Source organism: Lagenorhynchus albirostris, chromosome 2 (assembly GCF_949774975.1).
Source record: "Lagenorhynchus albirostris chromosome 2, mLagAlb1.1, whole genome shotgun sequence".
In the NCBI taxonomy this organism is placed as follows: Eukaryota; Metazoa; Chordata; class Mammalia; order Artiodactyla; family Delphinidae; genus Lagenorhynchus; species Lagenorhynchus albirostris.
In genome coordinates, this window is record NC_083096.1 from 125,106,497 (window position 1) to 125,124,127 (window position 17,631).

Genomic DNA, 17,631 nt, shown 5'->3' on the forward strand with positions numbered 1-17,631 from the left:
TGTTACTAGGCGATTATGCCCATTTTCACTAAATGTGAAGGCCTACATAACATCTAAATGCAGTTTCCAGTCCTAATTGCATAGGAATGGGCCAGGGGTGGAGAAAGATAGTTGGAGACTTTGTAAGAACTCGCCTTTTCCCTCCGCCCCACCCTGCCTTCACTCCCAAGGGCAAGCAACCTTTGATTTCAATATCTCAGATGCACTGAGATAGTGGAAGAGTGAGGTAGTGAGTGGCTGCCACCTGCCTCTAGTCACTTTTGCCCTAGCTAACTTTTTTTTTTTTTTTTTAATGAAGGGGAAGAATTTAGGCGGGGGATAGGGGTAGGTTTGTAGTTGGGATTTCTTTATTTTTGAATTCGACCATCTGATTTTATTTTGTTTTCCTGTACCTATCCCCTTAAATCTCGAGGCACTATTAGTTTTATAGTTTCAGTGTGCCCCTGGGGACAGAGCAACTTGGTCCGCTCATGATCATGCGAGTCCCGAAGCAGAAAGGGAAAAATGTTCAGGCTCATCTATGCAACGGGAGAGTGTTCTGCTTAGATTGCTCAGCGTCAGGTGAATGACACTTGCCAGGGTTACAAAAGAGCTTCAGGAGGAAGACCTGGTCCTTGCACAAGCTTCTGTGGATGGAGAAGGGGGAGGGCCGGCGCTCAGGTCCGCCTTGGCAACTTGGCTGAGGTGGGGTAGACCAGGGAGACACTGTAGCCCCCGCCGCCCACGGACGCTCCTCTGGCAGAGAACCGGAGGAGGCGCGGAGCCGGGCACGGCGGCCTGGCTGGGCGTCCGCTCTGGCCAGGAGTTGGAACATTTCGAGAGGAGTCCTTCGGGGGATTTGCCGAGCCCAGGCGGCCAAGGCATTGGTCGCGCAGCAGCCGAGAGAGGCGCTCAGTTTCTGCCGCATCCCCTCCCACAGCACTTTGGCCGACACCCACGGGCGCCCCGCCCCCCTCGGGCTTATAGGACCGGCCGGGCACCTCCACACGCCTGGGAGCCTGACGCATCCCGCAGCCGACTGCGCGGCTGCCTGTGTCTCCGGAAAGCCCCGCCGCCGCCGCCGAAGTGGCGAAGTGAGGCGGCGGCTGAGCCCCGCATCATGGAGGGCAGCTCCGCCGCGGCCCCGGCCCCAGCCCCAGTCTCCACCGACAACCGCCGCCTCCCGCGTTCGGTCTGCCGGCTCTCGTCGCTGCTCTCAGGGCTCCGTTCCTTCCTCACCTCGAAGACAGTATGAAGGAGACGCGGGGCCATGAGAGTTCCCCTTCCTGCACGCGCCTCAACCACTCCTACCCCAGCATCTGGGCGCCGGAGCGCTCCGCTGAGGCGCGGAGCAACCTAACGCGTCCCGTGGGGCCCGGCGAGGATTTCGGCTCGATGTCTGTAGCCTTCCCGATGACCATGCTGATCACTGGCTTCGTGGGCAACGCGTTGGCCATGCTGCTCGTGTCTCAGAGTTACCGGCGCCGGGAGAGCAAGCGCAAGAAGTCGTTCCTGCTATGCATCGGCTGGCTGGCGCTCACCGACCTGGTCGGGCAGCTGCTCACCAGCCCGGTGGTCATCGTCCTGTACCTGTCCCACCAGCGCTGGGAGCAGCTCGACCCGTCTGGGAGGCTGTGCACCTTCTTCGGACTCATCATGACCGTCTTTGGGCTCTCTTCGCTCTTCATCGCCAGCGCCATGGCCGTCGAGCGGGCGCTGGCCACCCGGGCGCCGCACTGGTACTCGAGCCACATGAAGACGAGCTCCACCCGCGCCGTGCTGCTCGGCGTGTGGCTGGCGGTGCTCGCCTTCGCCCTACTGCCGGTGCTGGGCGTGGGTCAGTACACCATCCAGTGGCCCGGGACGTGGTGCTTCATTAACACCGGGGCAGGGGGCAATGGGACTAGCCCTTCGACCAACCGGGGCAACATTTTCTTCGCTTCCTCCTTTGCTTTCCTGGGGCTGTCAGCGCTGGCAGTCACCTTCGCCTGCAACTTGGCCACCATTAAGGCCCTAGTGTCCCGCTGCCGGGCCAAGGCCACGGCGTCGCAATCCAGCGCCCAGTGGGGCCGGATCACGACCGAGACGGCTATCCAGCTCATGGGGATCATGTGCGTGCTGTCGGTCTGCTGGTCGCCGTTGCTGGTAGGTAGTTGCAGGGCGTGGGGAGTTCGGGGTGGGAGCGTGCGCGCCGGCGGGCAATGGAGACTTTTGGAAATGGCAGCACCTGCAGGGATGTGTTTGCAAGCACAGAAGTTTGGAGAGGGCTCTGCCTGTGCCATCTTGGTCGCGGCTTCAGAGCTGAGCTCCTCACTTACTTGCTGAGCCCCTTCCAAGTGCCAGGCATCGCATTAGGCTCTGATTGTACACGCATGGGGACCACAGGGCTGCTCACGTTCTAACCGGAGAGAGTAAGAGGATACCCAGGTATCATTTCAGTGCTTGTGCAGAGATAGAGGTTTCTCCCGGGTGCATTGGGAGCAGGATGGTGATGACAACGGTAGCTCGGTGCTCTGTGTTTTCTCCTATTTCAAATACCTCTCGCAGGTTGAGTCGATTTTCAGTCTGCAGAAGTACTTTACCTGCGACCCACTGCAGACAGGCACAGCCGTCTTGCAGTCTCTGAGCCACTGCTTGCCCTCCCGGAGCAGCCAGCGCTCACGTTGCTTACAGGCTCACTCCTGAAGGGAGGCAGGAGAGTGAAGAAGCATCCTGCCGCTCAGGCAGCCTCAGCCCCTTCGAATTGTGCTGCATTCTCTCCCTCTAGGAAATGCTTGAACCGACAGTCAGCCAGTGGGCCCTGAGACTTGGTAACTCCCCCTGACCAGACTTTGTTTGTCCTTGTGGCTACCGCGCAGGGCTGATGGCAAGGCCAATCCTGGGATAGGAAGTAGAGGTTCCTGCACTTCCTGGCTCCCCACGAGGGCCACAGCTCGGGAGCAAGTGAGTTTCCACATGCTCCTAGTCTAACGCTCTCTCTTACATTCGTACTTTCCATGTTTTCCTCTGGGATACTTTTAGCTAGACATTTTGTGTAAGTGCTGTTTACTAATTCCTGATGAATGGTTGCTTTTTTAGGCCCCAAGCAGCCTGGTTTAGTAGATGTTCCTGAAAGAGCAATCTGGTCACTGTGACAGGGTTATAACAGGTGATATATTGGACCTGGAAATTTATTAGACAGTTGTAAAAAACTCCTGAATCCCATGGCACGGTTTTCAGAACCCACCCACGTATATTTTTTCTTTTGTTTTCTTTTCTTGTCTTCTGTGTTTTAAATTTTTTGGACAGGCACAGCGGCACCCAAGATCTTACTTCCCCCCACCAGGGATGGAACCCGTGCCCCCTTCATTGGCACCATGGAGTCTTAACCACTGGACTGCCAGGGAAATCCCGTAGTTTTCTTTTTTTAATTGTGATAAAATACACATAACATGAAATTTGCCGTTTTAATCACTTTTAAGTGTACAGTTAAATGGTATTAAGTATATTAACATTGTTGTGCACCATGTATAGTTTTAAATCCCTGCTATTTTATAAGAGAACTGTAGTTCCTTTTCCCCCTCACCCTCCCCTGCATTTGACAACAAAGATATTATAAAATACCTGTATTTAACTGGTGTAGTATATTTAGAGCAGGAGTCTTGGCTCCCAATCAGTAATAGATGGTGACAAGGAGAGTTATGTTGGAACCTCATAGCCCACAAATCGCTGTAAGGTCTCAGTTCTGCATTCCGGGAGCTAGAACCTAGGCTGATGTCATCACCATGGCTTATCAAAGCCAGCACCAATTTTAGACATATTTACTTCTGTAGTGTGTAGGTGGCCAAATAGAAGGAAAAAAAGTTCTAAATAATAAGCACTTTGCTAAAGTTGATAATTAACATAACTTTAAAGGCAAACAGAGTATTTGAATTTTTCACAACAGTCATTTGAGGCCGACATATCTGAGTTTGTTCTATCACACTCTTTATATCTGTACTCTATATATCCAAGAAAAAAGGTAAATGATACAAATAAAATGCTTACTCATACAGTTAACCAGACTTATAGTTGATTTTTTTTTTAAGTAGAAGAGAAACTATGTAGTGTGGTTTTTATTTCAAAACTTTTGATCCTAATATGATAAGCATAGCAACCTTAGGAAGACTTTAGATAAGTTCTGAAAATTGCAATCTAGGATGGCCAAACTCACTCTCTTAAGAAAGACTGTATTTGGAATTCATCTTATTTAATTTCAATTAATAGCTGCAATTAAAATATTTGTTGGTTTGCTGCATTTTATCAGATACTTTATTCATTCAGTTCTCATAAAAACATTAAACTTAAATTCAACATGTCATCGTATCAAAGAGAAGAAATTCGTGGTTTCCAAAATAGGTATTTTTTAAACTAAAGGAAATTATTCTATCTTCTGTTTTGTGCACCATTGAAATTAAATCTCCAACTATCTTCAGAAAGATATACAGTACAAAGTTGGAATTATTTCAAAGGAAAGAAGCTGGCAAAACTGCTTTCTTAATAGGTTAGGGAATTATAAGAATGAAAACACTAGAATTTAGTGAATTGAATTTTCAGTGTATTAATGTTGAAGTGAGAGATTGTCTTTTATACTTTTTTCTAACTATAAAACATAGATTCCCTATTAGCTTTCTCTGAATTGGGCATAGGATACTAATCTAATTATCCAAACTCCTTACTTAAAAAGACCCTGAGTATATCTTATCTTGGAAAACTATCATGACTATAATAATATTCAGTTGTCATTGCTGAAAAACTTAGCAGAGTAGAGATACCATAATAAGAAAACATCCCAACTGCTACAAGTTCCTGCTATGCAAATACTTAAATTGAGGGTTTATCTACGGTGCAAACAAAAGCTTTTTTACCTTTTTTTTTTCCAGAAACTTTACAAAATACAATAGAAAATGTGAAATTAAGTGAGACTACAGTGGGAAATGATGTCACCGTTGGTAGATGGACTACAGTTCTTAGTCGATATTTATATGAGGCATCAAATTCTGTTGGAATCAGACAGTTGACTCAGCAATGCAATCTGTTTGACTTATTATTTTCGTTACATTTTTTGATGAACTCACCAAATAGTCCAGCTGTTTGACTTGAAGCCAAGTTTCCAGAAGCAGGAATAACCTGAGGCTGTTGTTTAGAGGAAGCCATGACTACATTTTATACTTTTGTACACCTGGTACTCCTCAAACAGGTAGAACGTGGGCTGTAGCTGTCTTAAAAATAGTAGATGTAAAGCTAACTATCAACATTGTGAAAAGAGAGGTATGAGGAAGAGTTTCTTGTCTACAACTTTGGAACTGGATAAAAGCAGTCTTAGAAACTTTTGCCTTTAATCTTGAACTAGCAAATTCCCTGCTCAACATCCACAGATGCCGACAGGGATGCTTTGATTCAAGGAGATGTTTTGCAATATAGATGTAAGTTTTCTTTTAATTTAAGGTTATATTTTGACAAAGGAAATTTGTCTTAAATATACTTCATGTGATAAATAGATGCAATACATTATTTTACAGAAGTAATGCTATTTTATAGTATTAAAAATATTATCAAATTGCTAATTTTCTCTGTCTATTAATTTCTGCCATGTTCAGGATGTTGCTTCAGGGAAAATGATTAAACATGTGAATCGACATTATAGGAAAAAACTTCTATAATTTGTTTTTATAAGAATTGAGATTACTCAGACTTTTTTTTTTTTGAGTTTACGACGATACATTTTAAGCACTATGGAAGGGATATTAAGTAGACTTATTAACAACTGGTCAAAGCGTTATAATCTGTTCAGAGAAGTAGAATTCCTACATTTATGAGTGAAAAACTTAGAGAACAATACAAGATTGGATGTAATTAATAGTGCCTTTGGCTCTGGGAAGAAAGTCTCTCTGAATTTGCCAGAGTAGGCTTCCAGGAAGAACTGGGATGGCATAGCTTGACCTCATGGCTGAGAATGTGTGTGTCTGTGGACCCAGCCCATGAATACAGAGGGTGCACACTGGAACCACGGGAGGAATGGTTTGAAAAGGTTCCTGTGGCCGGATTGAGGTAGTTAGGATGAACACAGGATGAGGACTGTGTTCTCTTGCCAGTAGGCCATAGAACCTTTATTTTGGGTTTTTGAATAGGGGGATGAGTTTTGAAAACATTGGCAGGGCTGTAGTGTGTGGATAGATTTGGACTGGAAAATGGGAAAGTGAGATCAGTTACAACTTGCTTCTGCAGGTGGGTTAGGCTCTAAGAGTAGATACTGTGGGAAGAGATAAGTCAGAGAAAGAAAGGTAAGAGAGAACTAATGCTGTTAGAAATGGTCAATTTAAGGAGTGATTGATTCACCAAACATTTCTTACACATCTACTGTGTCCTATTCTTTGAGGTGAATATTTTCACATATATTACCTCATTTAACTGAATGCTGTGAGATTGCCACTATTTTCTACATCATTCAGATGAAGAACTCAAGTATAAAGAATATTAGAACCAGATTTCTAATTCAAGATATCTGACTCTGAGTTTATTTTTAATTTTTTATTGTTGTCGTTGATCTGTTTGTTTAGCTTAGATAAAGGCCAAGAATTCTGATCCTAATAGTAGTACTGGGCAAGTTATGTATCCTCTTATCTGTAAAGTGCAAAAGTAGAGCTAATATCTAAGGTCTTTTTCCATTTGTTATGCTCAGGAGAATTATGAGAGATTTGGGAGAATCATAGTTTAATGATCCAGAATGAGAAGTTTGGGAAGGAGACTGCTTGGTCAATTGTTTTTTTATAAGAATGGGGGCTTCTAGGGTTTTGGGACACCATGCATATGGAGATGGCAGATTATCTAAATGATATATCCAGAAGCAAGTATAACTTGAAAATTAATGGCATAAATCAGGGCTTAAAAATGTAGATTTTTTAAATTCTGAGTTTGTCAGAGAGAGCCAAGAATTAAACAAATTCTTAAGCCATCATATTTGAAGAAATTCAGATGGTCTAGAGTTGTAGCATAATTGTGACTCCCTGGCCTTTCTCTTTTGAAAAAGCTGTAAAGGTCAATAACTCAATTATGAAAGTTTCCATAGGATCAGTTTTCTGGGAATAACACTCAGGAATATGCACTACAGGCATTTGTAACAGAGGATGATTGATGATTCGTCTGGGGGAGCCGAGAGGTAGTAGTGAGGGGTACTGGGTGTCATGTTTCAGTTTTTAGTCCTTGCCTTACAGTGTGGGAAAGCAGGGAGGGAAGTCCTCCCTCAAACTCCTCACATACGGGTAGCATTTTTATAATCCACCAGGATTCGACATGCATCTCATTCTTGCCTTGCAACTCTTAAGATCTACAACTGTAGCATGTCACATTCTGAATCCCCCTTTTCCCCTCAATTCCTTATCATAGAGGTAAGTAAGAAGTTTGTATTTCAACTCCTACCATGCTTCTTGAGGATTATTAGATGGCCTCTCAAGTCCCCATTTTCCCTAGAAAATTCCAGTTTTCATAGATTAATGAAAGTAACCAAAGAAGGAACCTAATTTTGGGGATTCCTCTTATATCTTGTCTCTTGAGTATAGGTCAACTTTTTATAGTAAACATAATAATTCATTCTTACATAGAAATGACAGTTGAACAGTGTGTGACTTTTTTCATGAGAGGGACACATGCACACGGAAGTAGCACTATGGAACGGTGATCTGTTCCCTTTACTCAGAACACTTTTGTCTCCATTTTCCCACTTTACACTTCACCCCTCAATCATTCAGCTATTGCTGCCGAGTAGTCACCCATCTTGGACTGGTTAAGTTCCCAAGTTAGCAGTCACTTTGTTAGAGGAGTCTTGATTGATCCTCTCTAGAGGATCTTATTAACTGACTATCTGAGCACGTAAATCAAAAGACAGCGTCTGGTCCCAGTGACATACGTAATTCATTGTGTGACCTTAGACAGTTTACTTGATATCTTTGGGAACTATTTTCCTTTTTTTTTTTGTAAAATAAGAGTAAAAACACCTACTCAGCCTATTTCACAAGATTGTAATGAAAACCAAAATAAATGTATGTGAAAATAATAGGGAATATTTCTTCCATATTAGGAATACTACTATGATGTTTTACTGGATGATAATGTTGACTTTTTGTCTTCAGATAGACCTTCCCCCCAGGAAACTGGAGAAAAGAGACAAGTGATGTTTCATAGCTTGATTAGTTATAGTTAACTGGTGGGGAAATGTGGTGGAGAATGTGACTTTTGAGAAAAAAATAGAGAAATGCAAATCAAAACTACAATGAGATATCATCTCACACCAGTCAGAATGGCCATCATCAAAAAATCTAGAAACAATAAATGCTGGAGAGGGTGTGGAGAAAAGGGAACCCTCTTGCACTGTTGGTGGGAATGTGAATTGATACAGCCACTGTGGAGAACAGTATGGAGGTTCCTTAAAAAACTAGAAATAGAACTACCATATGACCCAGCAATCACACTACTGGGCATATACTCTGAGAAAACCATAATTCAAAAAGAGTCATGTACCAAAATGTTCATTGCAGCTCTATTTACAATAGCCAGGAGATGGAAACAACCTAAGTGTCCATCATCGGATGAATGGATAAAGAAGATGTGGCACATATATACAACGGAATATTACTCAGCCATAAAAAGAAACGAAATTAAGCTATTTGTAATGAGGTGGATAGACCTAGAGTCTGTCATACAGAGTGAAGTAAGTCAGAAAGAGAGAGACAAATACCATATGCTAACACATATATATGGAATTTAAGAGAAAAAAAAAATGTCATGAAGAACCTAGGGGTAAGACAGGAATGAAGACTCAGACCTACTAGAGAATGGACTTGAGGATATGGGGAGGGGGAAGGGTAAGCTGTGACAAAGTGAGAGAGAGGCATGGACATATATACACTACCAAACGTAAGGTAGATAGCTAGTGGAAGCAGCCGCATAGCACAGGGAGATCAGCTCGGTGCTTTGTGACCACCTAGAAGGGTGGGATAGGGAGTGTGGGAGGGAGGGAGACGCAAGAAGGAAGAGATATGGGAACATATGTATATATATAACTGATTCATTTTGTTGTAAAGCAGAAACTAACACACCATTGTAAAGCAATTATACTCCAATAAAGAAAAAAAAAGAAAAAAATAAAATAAGAAAAATGGTGCATAAATTTTTACAAGGTACTGTAATTCATTCCTCCTCTTCTCCCCCTGTCGCCATCAATCTTCTGCATTCTCTCAGCTCTGGAATGCTTTCGTCCACACAGCTGCCCGGTAACCCTCTAAATCTAAAACATGCTGAATCCCATCTCACCCTTCCCTTGAACGTGGAGGAGTGCCCACTACCTCGTGCTCTGAAGGCCTCTGTCTAGAATGTGTCTCTTGTCTTTCCAGTCAGGGACGTGGTGTGCTCAGACCTGTCCTCATGTAAATGAGTCAAATTAATTGTGCATCTAGTTGCTGTCCTAGGTCAGATTACTCTGCAGACCTCTTAAGGATAGAACCTGTGCCTTGGTTGTCCTCATCTCTTCACAGGTGATCAGGAATGTTGGGACTGCACAGAATCTCTACCACTGACTCACAGCCCAGAACTGTGTTCACACAAGCCTTAAATCAGACCACAGCATGAGAAACACAGAGTTGTAAACTGCCTCACAGTTAGACCAGGTCCTGACAAGACATTAATATTATTTGCAATCTGCAAGTAGCACAAAGTGTAATTTTCCCATCCAATGGCCCTCCCAGACTCGGGCAACATTTATAAGGAGGACATTTCAGTGGCTGATCTTGTCACTTATTCAAAATCTATATATTATTTTACCATACTGATTTTTATGATAGGTGTTTGAGGACTGTAAATCTAAAAGTGAAAGATGCTGGCAGAGACAGAAGAGGAGGTTTGATTTTTCACACTTTAATTCTGTTAGAAAGAAGGAAATTAGATACTAATTAAGGTAAGAGTCATGTAATATACGTATAGGATAAATTCTACACCAAATAGCATTACTATTTTTAAAAATCTTGATAATACAAAGACAGAAGGCCAAATTGGAACTGGAAGCCTATTTATTTTAAGCAATTATTGATCTAATAAAAATAAAGTATAATTTTAAAAATATACTTTTTACTAATCTTTTATTTCCTAAAAGTAAATTTGATTTTTCTGTCCCTCTTTCTGAATACTCAGTGTGTCATTTTCTGTGGTTGAGAATATGCTGCTCTTGGTGAAATTCATGAAAATTTGGAAAAAGGAGTATGTTGTTAATGCTGAAAGAGAGATTCTGAAAGATACGGCACGTCTTGAAAAATTCACCAGACAGTAGAGTGGAGCTTTCATTGTGGTCTTGATGTATGAAATTTCCCTGATAACATCCTGCTACCAACCACCTTGTTTGGGTCAAGTAGAGCACACACATCCGTATTTCCCCAAACAGACTATTGCCTCAGCAGTCAAAGGCACAAACAGCAGTTAGTGACCTCTGCCTGTGTTTCGTAAGAAGAGCAAGAGAAAGTGGTTGCTTCCATGTCCTGGCTATTGTAAATAGAGCTGCATGGACCTAGAGTCTGTCATACAGAATGAAGTAATTCAGAAAGAGAAAAACAAATACTGTATGCTAACACATACGTATGGAATCCAAAAAAAAAAAAAGGTTCTGAAGAACCTATGGGCAGGACAGGAATAAAGACACAGATGTAGAGAATGGACTTGAGGACACGGGGAGGGGGAAGGGTAAGCTGGGACGAAGTGAGAGAGTGGCATGGACATATACACACTACCAAATGTAAAATAGATAGCTAGTGGGAAGCAGCCACATAGCACAGGGATCACCTCGGTGCTTTGTGACCACCTAGACGGGTGGGATAGGGAGGGTGGGAGGGAAGGAGATGCAAGAGGGAGGAGATATGGAGATATATGTATATGTATAACTGATTCACTTTGTCATACAGCAGAAACTAACACACTATTGTAAAGCAATTATACTCCAATAAAGATGTTTAAAAAAAAGAAGAGAAAGTGATGGAAGAAGCAGGTGAGGGCCATAGAATAAGGCACTGGAAGGCAAGAGCCCAGGGTTCTCGTCTTGGCTTCTTTACCACAGGATAAAAGTCACTGTATCTTTCTGGTTTTCCCTTTCCTCATCAGTAAGATAAAACAGTTATCACTCTAGCCTTCCTTCTGGTTCTGACTTCCTGTGGCTCGAAATAAATAAAATCGTTCCTTTTGGACATACTATATTAAATATGTGGGGGAACATACCCAAAGACTTCTTAAGAAAAATCATAGAAATGTATGCAAATGGACAGAGTAGATCATGCATTCTGTTATACAATTATTCTGTGAATATTTACTGCTTGCTACGTGCCTGCCACTCTGGTGATATGGTGGTGACCAGGGCTGATGCCTACGGTTGTAGGTGCTGAACGGTTACATGGCTCTAGGGGGCACTCTTCACATCATGTTCTATGTGCATGACAGTCCTTGTGGAGCAGGGTGCCATCTGTGCTGTACTTGGTAGCCCTGAGAGTGAGCCAAACAGACATGTTAGCTTCTTCCATGAAGCTTTCAATCCACTAAGGTAGACCGACAGTGAATAAACAATCCTTCCAATAAACAAATGTAACCAGTCTGATGGGTCATTACCCTGGTTGCTTTCACTGCCACGTGGTTCAGCTTTTGCAGGTTGGCCTTGTCTGGGCTGAAGGGCAGTGCTGGTCCACTGCTGCTGTGAGGCCCTGATGGATCACGTCCCTGTCCAGGCTGTAGTGGGTCCGTGCTTGGGCGCAATCATTAGAGAGCACATTAATTCACACCCATAACTTCAGCCCCAAAGCTCACCAGCAATTCCCTGGAGCGCAACCACTGTGCTACAGGGTAAGGACCCAGAGAATAGCTGACCTCAGGCCACATACTGCCTGGAACCAACCTTCCCTCTTGGGTCCTTAGGCTCTGGGTTGTACTCAGATCATCCCCACACAAGTTTGTCTTTCTCTTCCAGTAAATTTTCTTTTAAGGCTTTCCATGTCTTTTCCCTCTACTGAATGTAGCCAAAGTTGCTGTGCTTTAAGTTTCTTGGCTTCAGATATTGGGAGAGGAGGTTAGATTTCTCAGCCTCTTTTTTCCAGAAAATATGATGGTCTAACTCTTCCCAAGTGATCAGCAGTTTATACCAGGTGTGTTGCATGGATTTTCCTTTGTTGTACCACACAAGTTTCCACTGTGTAAATCTACTCATTCTACATTTACCAAAGTAAATGTTTCTTACTTCTGTAACATCTGCTCCAATGTGACTTGCTCTGCCCACTTGAACAGAGAAGAGGGGGCAGCTTCTGACATTCCCTTACATACATCATTAAAACAATGGGTGTGTTATGAAGGCAAGAAAAAGGTGCTTTGGGAAAGTGTCAAAGAGGACCTTCTCTTGATGTATTGGTGGATGCAGTGGTGGTTAAGGAGAGCTTCCCTAAGAAAATGTCATTTATGGTGAATCTTGAAAGATGTTACTTGAGGAAGAAAGAGCAGCTTGCAAAGCCATCAGTGTAGGAAAGAGCTGGAAGCATTAGAGTAACTTAAAGAGGGCCAGATGGGTACATTAGAGTGAGTAAAACGGGCGGTGACTTTAAGGTGAAGCCAGGGAGGTAGACAGGGCCAAACCATGTAGAACCCTGTCATTTTTGTTTGGGAGTTTATAGATTTTTATCTCAAGTATGGTGGAAAACAACTAGCTTTGAGTAAGGGAGTGATTTGTTCTGTTTTGTGTATTAAGAAGATCACTCAGGTTGCCTTATGAATTAGAAAAGTGAGGCATCAGAGCCCTTGAGTACTGAGGTCAGTTGGAGATGTAGAGACATTAATAAGGATAAACTTTTTTTCCTTAAGTGTAGCTTTGAAAGAAGGAGAGACATAGCTTGGTATAGAATTGGCAGTGGGAGTGAGAGTCAGTGCAGAAGCACAGAGGGAAAAATTGAGCCAGGTGTGCTGGAAATAGTAAGCAAATCTGTTTTTGTTGAAGTATGCTTGAGAAAGTCAAGAAATATTATGAGTCAAATAGGGACTGAGGGATAAGGGAGGGAGGAGTGTGTTGGTAGATTGCCTTGAAAATTAGAAATAGGAATTTGTATTTCATCTTGCACAAGCTGTATTTCTTGTCTATACTTCTGTTGTATGTTTGTAAAATAAGAAGGTTGACCTTATAAAATCTCTTGGTTTATAAAAGGTCATTTAGTAAAACAACTGTTTTGTTTGATCTCTTTCTAGAATATTCTTGGTGAAATTGTCCAAGCTTTGTTTGAATACTTTACTTGTAGGAAATTTATTGCTTTTTAAGGGGCACAAAAAATTTTCTTAGAGGCAAGCATTGTGCTAGGTTCTTTCTTTCCTTCTTTCTTTTCCTTTCTCTCTCTCTCTCTCTCTCTCTCTCTCTCTCTCTCTCTTTCTTTTATGATCAAATGTAATAATATATGTAAAACACTTAAACATCATATCACACTAATAAGCACTTAATAAATGTTAGCTTCATTATCCCACTTCCGACTTGTGACAGATACTTCTTCTCCTCAGTTTCCAGAAGTCATCACTATTATGATTTTCCAGAACACTGTTTTAGTATTGTTTGTGTGTATATTACAAAATGGTGTCATATTACACATATTATTCTGCAGTTTGCCTTTTTTCAATTAACAGTGATGTTTTGTGATTTACCCATGTTGACACAAATGAATCTAGTATATTCATTTTAAGTGTTTTTAATATATTATATAAAATATAAATACTATATATTTATTGTATAATACAATATATACAATATAAAATACTACTGTGTATCATTTCTTTTTTAATTCTATTTTTAAATTTTATTTATTTATTTATCTATCTATTTATTTATTTTTGAGGATCTGGAAACAACATTAGGCACACAGTAAATTCTCACCCTCTAACATATTATTTTATTATTATTATTAATATTTTTCTTTTTACCTTTTGACCCATTTCTCTCACCCTCACCCTCACCTCTGTTAACCACCCATCTGTTCTGTCTGTCTCTAAGCTTGGTTGTTGTTATTTTTTTAGATTTTACATGTAAGTGAGAACATACGATATTTGTCTTTCTCCGACTTATTTCACATGGCATAATGCCTTGGAAGCCCATGCATTTTGTCACAATTGGCAAGTTTTATTCTTTTTTCATGACTGAGTAACTGAGTAATACTCCATTGTGTGTGTGGGTGTATCTTCTTTATTCATTCATCCATCAGTGGGCACTTTGTTTCCGTATCTTGGCTATTGTAAATAACACTGCAGTGAACATGAGCATGCATATATCTTTCCAAGTTATTGTTTTTGTTTTCTTCGATAACTACCCAGAAGTGGAATTGCTGGATTGTATGGTAGCTCTATTTTTAATTTTTTGAAGAACCTCCATACCATTTTCCACAGTGGTTGCACCAATTTACATTCCCACCAACAGTGCACAAGGGTCTCCTTTTCTTCACATCCTCACTAGCTCTTGTTAATTCTTATCTTTTTGATAATAGCCATTCTAAGAGGTGTGAGGTAATATCTCATTGTAACTTTGGTTTGCATTTTCCTGATGATTAGTTATGTCGAGCGTCTTTTCATGTGCTTTTTGGCCATCTGTATGTCTTCTTTGGAAAAATGTCTATTCAGATCCTCTGCCCATTTTTAAATGATTGTTTATTTGCTATTTAGTTATATGAGTTCTTTATGTATTTTGGATATTAGTCCCTTATCAGATATACAGAATTACAGAATTCTGTAATCAGAATTACAATTTTTTTTTCCATTCAGTTGGTTGCCTTTTCATTGTGTTGATGGTTTCCTTTGCTGTGAAGAACTTTTTAATTTGATGTAGTCCCACTTGTTCATTTTTGCTTTGGGTGTCAGATTCAAAAAATCATCACGAAGGCCTATGTCAAAGAGCTTACCACCTATGTTTTCCTCTAGGAGCTTTATGGTTTCAGGCCTTACATTCATGTTCTGGGCTCTTTCTCACAAATAATTTTCTTTATTTCTTACAACAACCCTATGAGGTTCCAATATACAGATAACGAAGAAACCAAAGCTAAAAGAGGTTGAGTGATTCATTCAAGGTAACACTCAACGTAAGCAGTCAAACTGGGAATCAATGGCCAAGCTCTTTTCTCCAAGCCATGGTGACACAATGTAGCCCAGTTCATCTTGAGCTGTTCTTTCTATTAGAAAAATTTAATTTCCCTTATATTGGTTGAATTGGAGTGTTGCTAATTCTTGTCCTTGGTTTATGTGGAACAATACTAAATTTAATTAGAAATATCTTTTATTTTTAAAGATATATGACACTATACTTCTAAGTTAGGTATCAAGGAGTTCTACTAAATCAATGTAAATAAACAGTAAAATAACATGAAATTATCTTGACAATGTCAGGGGCAGGAGCCATGATGTGTTAATTCATTTAAGTGACACTTTATTAAATATCAGTTGTGTGCGAGGCACTGTGCTACAACCTGACAGAACAATGGCATGGTCCTTGTCCTCAAGGAATGTGTTGTTTACTGAATGATTCCCTGGAGAAACTTGAGGTTGTGACTCAAAAAAGCAACATTATTTTCCATGTCAATTTTGAATATAGGAAAAAAGCTGGGGACCATTCAGAATTTATCCATTCATGCATTCAGTGATTATTTATTGAGTAACTACTATGTGTTAGGCACAGTTCTAGGTGCTGGAAATATAGTAGTTAAATAGGCAGACTAGTTTCCTGCTCTCGGGGAACATGCATTCTAGTGGAAGGAGAAAGTCAATCACTAAATTAGATGAAAGCCAGATTGTGATAAATACTGTTGAGAAAATAAAGCAATGTGATGTGATAGAGGGAGCCTGGGAAACTTTTGTAGATGGGGTCTTGAGACAAAGGTGCCTCTTAAATGAGAGGTAACATTTAAGCTGAGATCTGAGTGAAAGGAAAGAACCAGGTATGAATGATCTCCAGCAAGAACATTCTAAGCAGAAGGAACAGCAAAGGCCCTCACCTCAAGGTGGGCTCAAGGGATAGAAAGAAGTCCAGTGTGGCTGAAGTGAGATGAACAGGGAGAGAGTAGAGTGCCATGAATTGAGGTCAGAGACCGTGTTGGGATCCAGATCGTGTGAGGCCATGCAGAGGAGTTTTGATATGATTTTAAGAGAACACTGGAAGACTTGAAGCAAGGGAGTGACATTATTGGATTTACATTTTTAAAAGATCCTTCTCAAAGCTGTGTGAAGACTGGATTGCAGAAAGGCCAGAGTGGGAGCAGGGAGACCAGATAGAAGGTGTTGAAGTTCTCCAAGTGAGGGTCGATGACAGCTGAGGTTGGAGTGGAGAAGTGGATATATTCACATAGAGCATTTTGGAGATAAGAGTTTATAAGACATTCTTTGATTTCTCTAATCCTTGTCCTGTAACTATGACAAGAAATAGGGTCCTGTCTTCTTCTCTGAGCCTCTGGTAGGGAGGTGGCTATCTGTCCACAAATGACTTTCCTTGTGACTCCTTAAAATGGAAGTGACCGCGCCAGGCTTACACAGCTAGCAATGGGCAGATTTAGGATTAAGTTCTATCTAATGGGCTCTATTTTTTTTTTTTTCTGAGATGTGAATTGGAATAGTCAGAGAGAAAGGGAAATAAGCAAAGTTTGCTTATACAATAGTAGGATGTTATAAGAATCATCATCCCCAAAGAAGATCCAGACCAAGCTAAAGCAAGCTAGTTTAAGAAAAAAAAAAAGGGTGGGGGAAGGATTTCTTGATTTACATAAATTGCTGGGGGTGCCCAGAGTGGAGGTGGCCTTGTGGAAGACAGAAGCCAGGACTCTGTCTTTCTGTATCTCTCACTTTGACTTCTTGCCTGTGTCAAAATCTCCAATTCAGGCTCTGCTTCTAAGGAACCAACCTAAAATATAGCTTTGCAGCTCATTGGCCAAGTCCCATATACTTTTTTTCAGAGCTTTAGGTTAATAGGTTTATATTTACAGCCTGCATGTAGGGGTTTAATTTTGCCTTTGTAGCAATACAGTATTTCAGTAACAATGTCTTCTTGAAGGACTGTTTCAACAAATTTCTTTTCCTTCCTTCCTTCCTTCCTTCCTTCCTTCCTTCCTTCCTTCCTTCCTTCCTTCCTTCCTTCCTTCCTTCTTTCCTCCCTCCCTCCCTCCCTCCCTCCCTCCCTCCCTCCTTTCCTGCCTCTCTTCCTCTCTTCCTCTCTTCCTCCCTTTGGCCCTCCCTCCCTCACTCCTTCTTTCTTCTTTATTATTATTTTTTTTTGTAAGTACAAGAAACAGTTATACATGACATAAAGTTTCAGGACAGCACTTCATCTTCAAAGACTATTGTGAGTTTTGTTAAGCTATGATAAAAGACTTAGGCTCAGAGAATTGTCCAGAAGTGAGCTAATAGTGTAATGTGAAGTTTCCAATGGAACAGAGGTAGCTGTATAAGGCTCTGAAAGCTCACAAATATGCCATCAACACCACAGTGAGGCAACAGGAGAAGAAAAAGGAAGCTCTTTCTTGATTTTTCCATGAAGGGTGAATTGCAGTCTGGGTTTGATGTTAATCTGTGACTTCCTCTTTATAAATCAGTGGATGTGCTAACAGCCCACAG

At 41.5% G+C, this 17,631-nt stretch overlaps 1 protein-coding gene across 5 annotated transcripts in view; it reads left to right on the plus strand.

The window, feature by feature from the left end:
- Nucleotides 1-824: 824 nt before the first annotated feature.
- Nucleotides 825-17,631, plus strand: part of PTGER3 (prostaglandin E receptor 3) — an 87,283-nt gene continuing 70,476 nt past the window's right edge. For 4 of the 5 annotated variants that reach the window (XM_060139752.1, XM_060139751.1, XM_060139750.1 and 1 more), the window contains exon 1: nucleotides 825-2,124. In XM_060139752.1, coding sequence (XP_059995735.1) covers nucleotides 1,231-2,124 — 894 coding nt within the window. In that variant the 5' untranslated portion in view covers nucleotides 825-1,230. Of the gene's footprint in view, nucleotides 2,125-3,267; nucleotides 3,967-17,631 lie in introns of those variants that run through there. The other variant, XM_060139753.1, reaches the window with a different exon arrangement.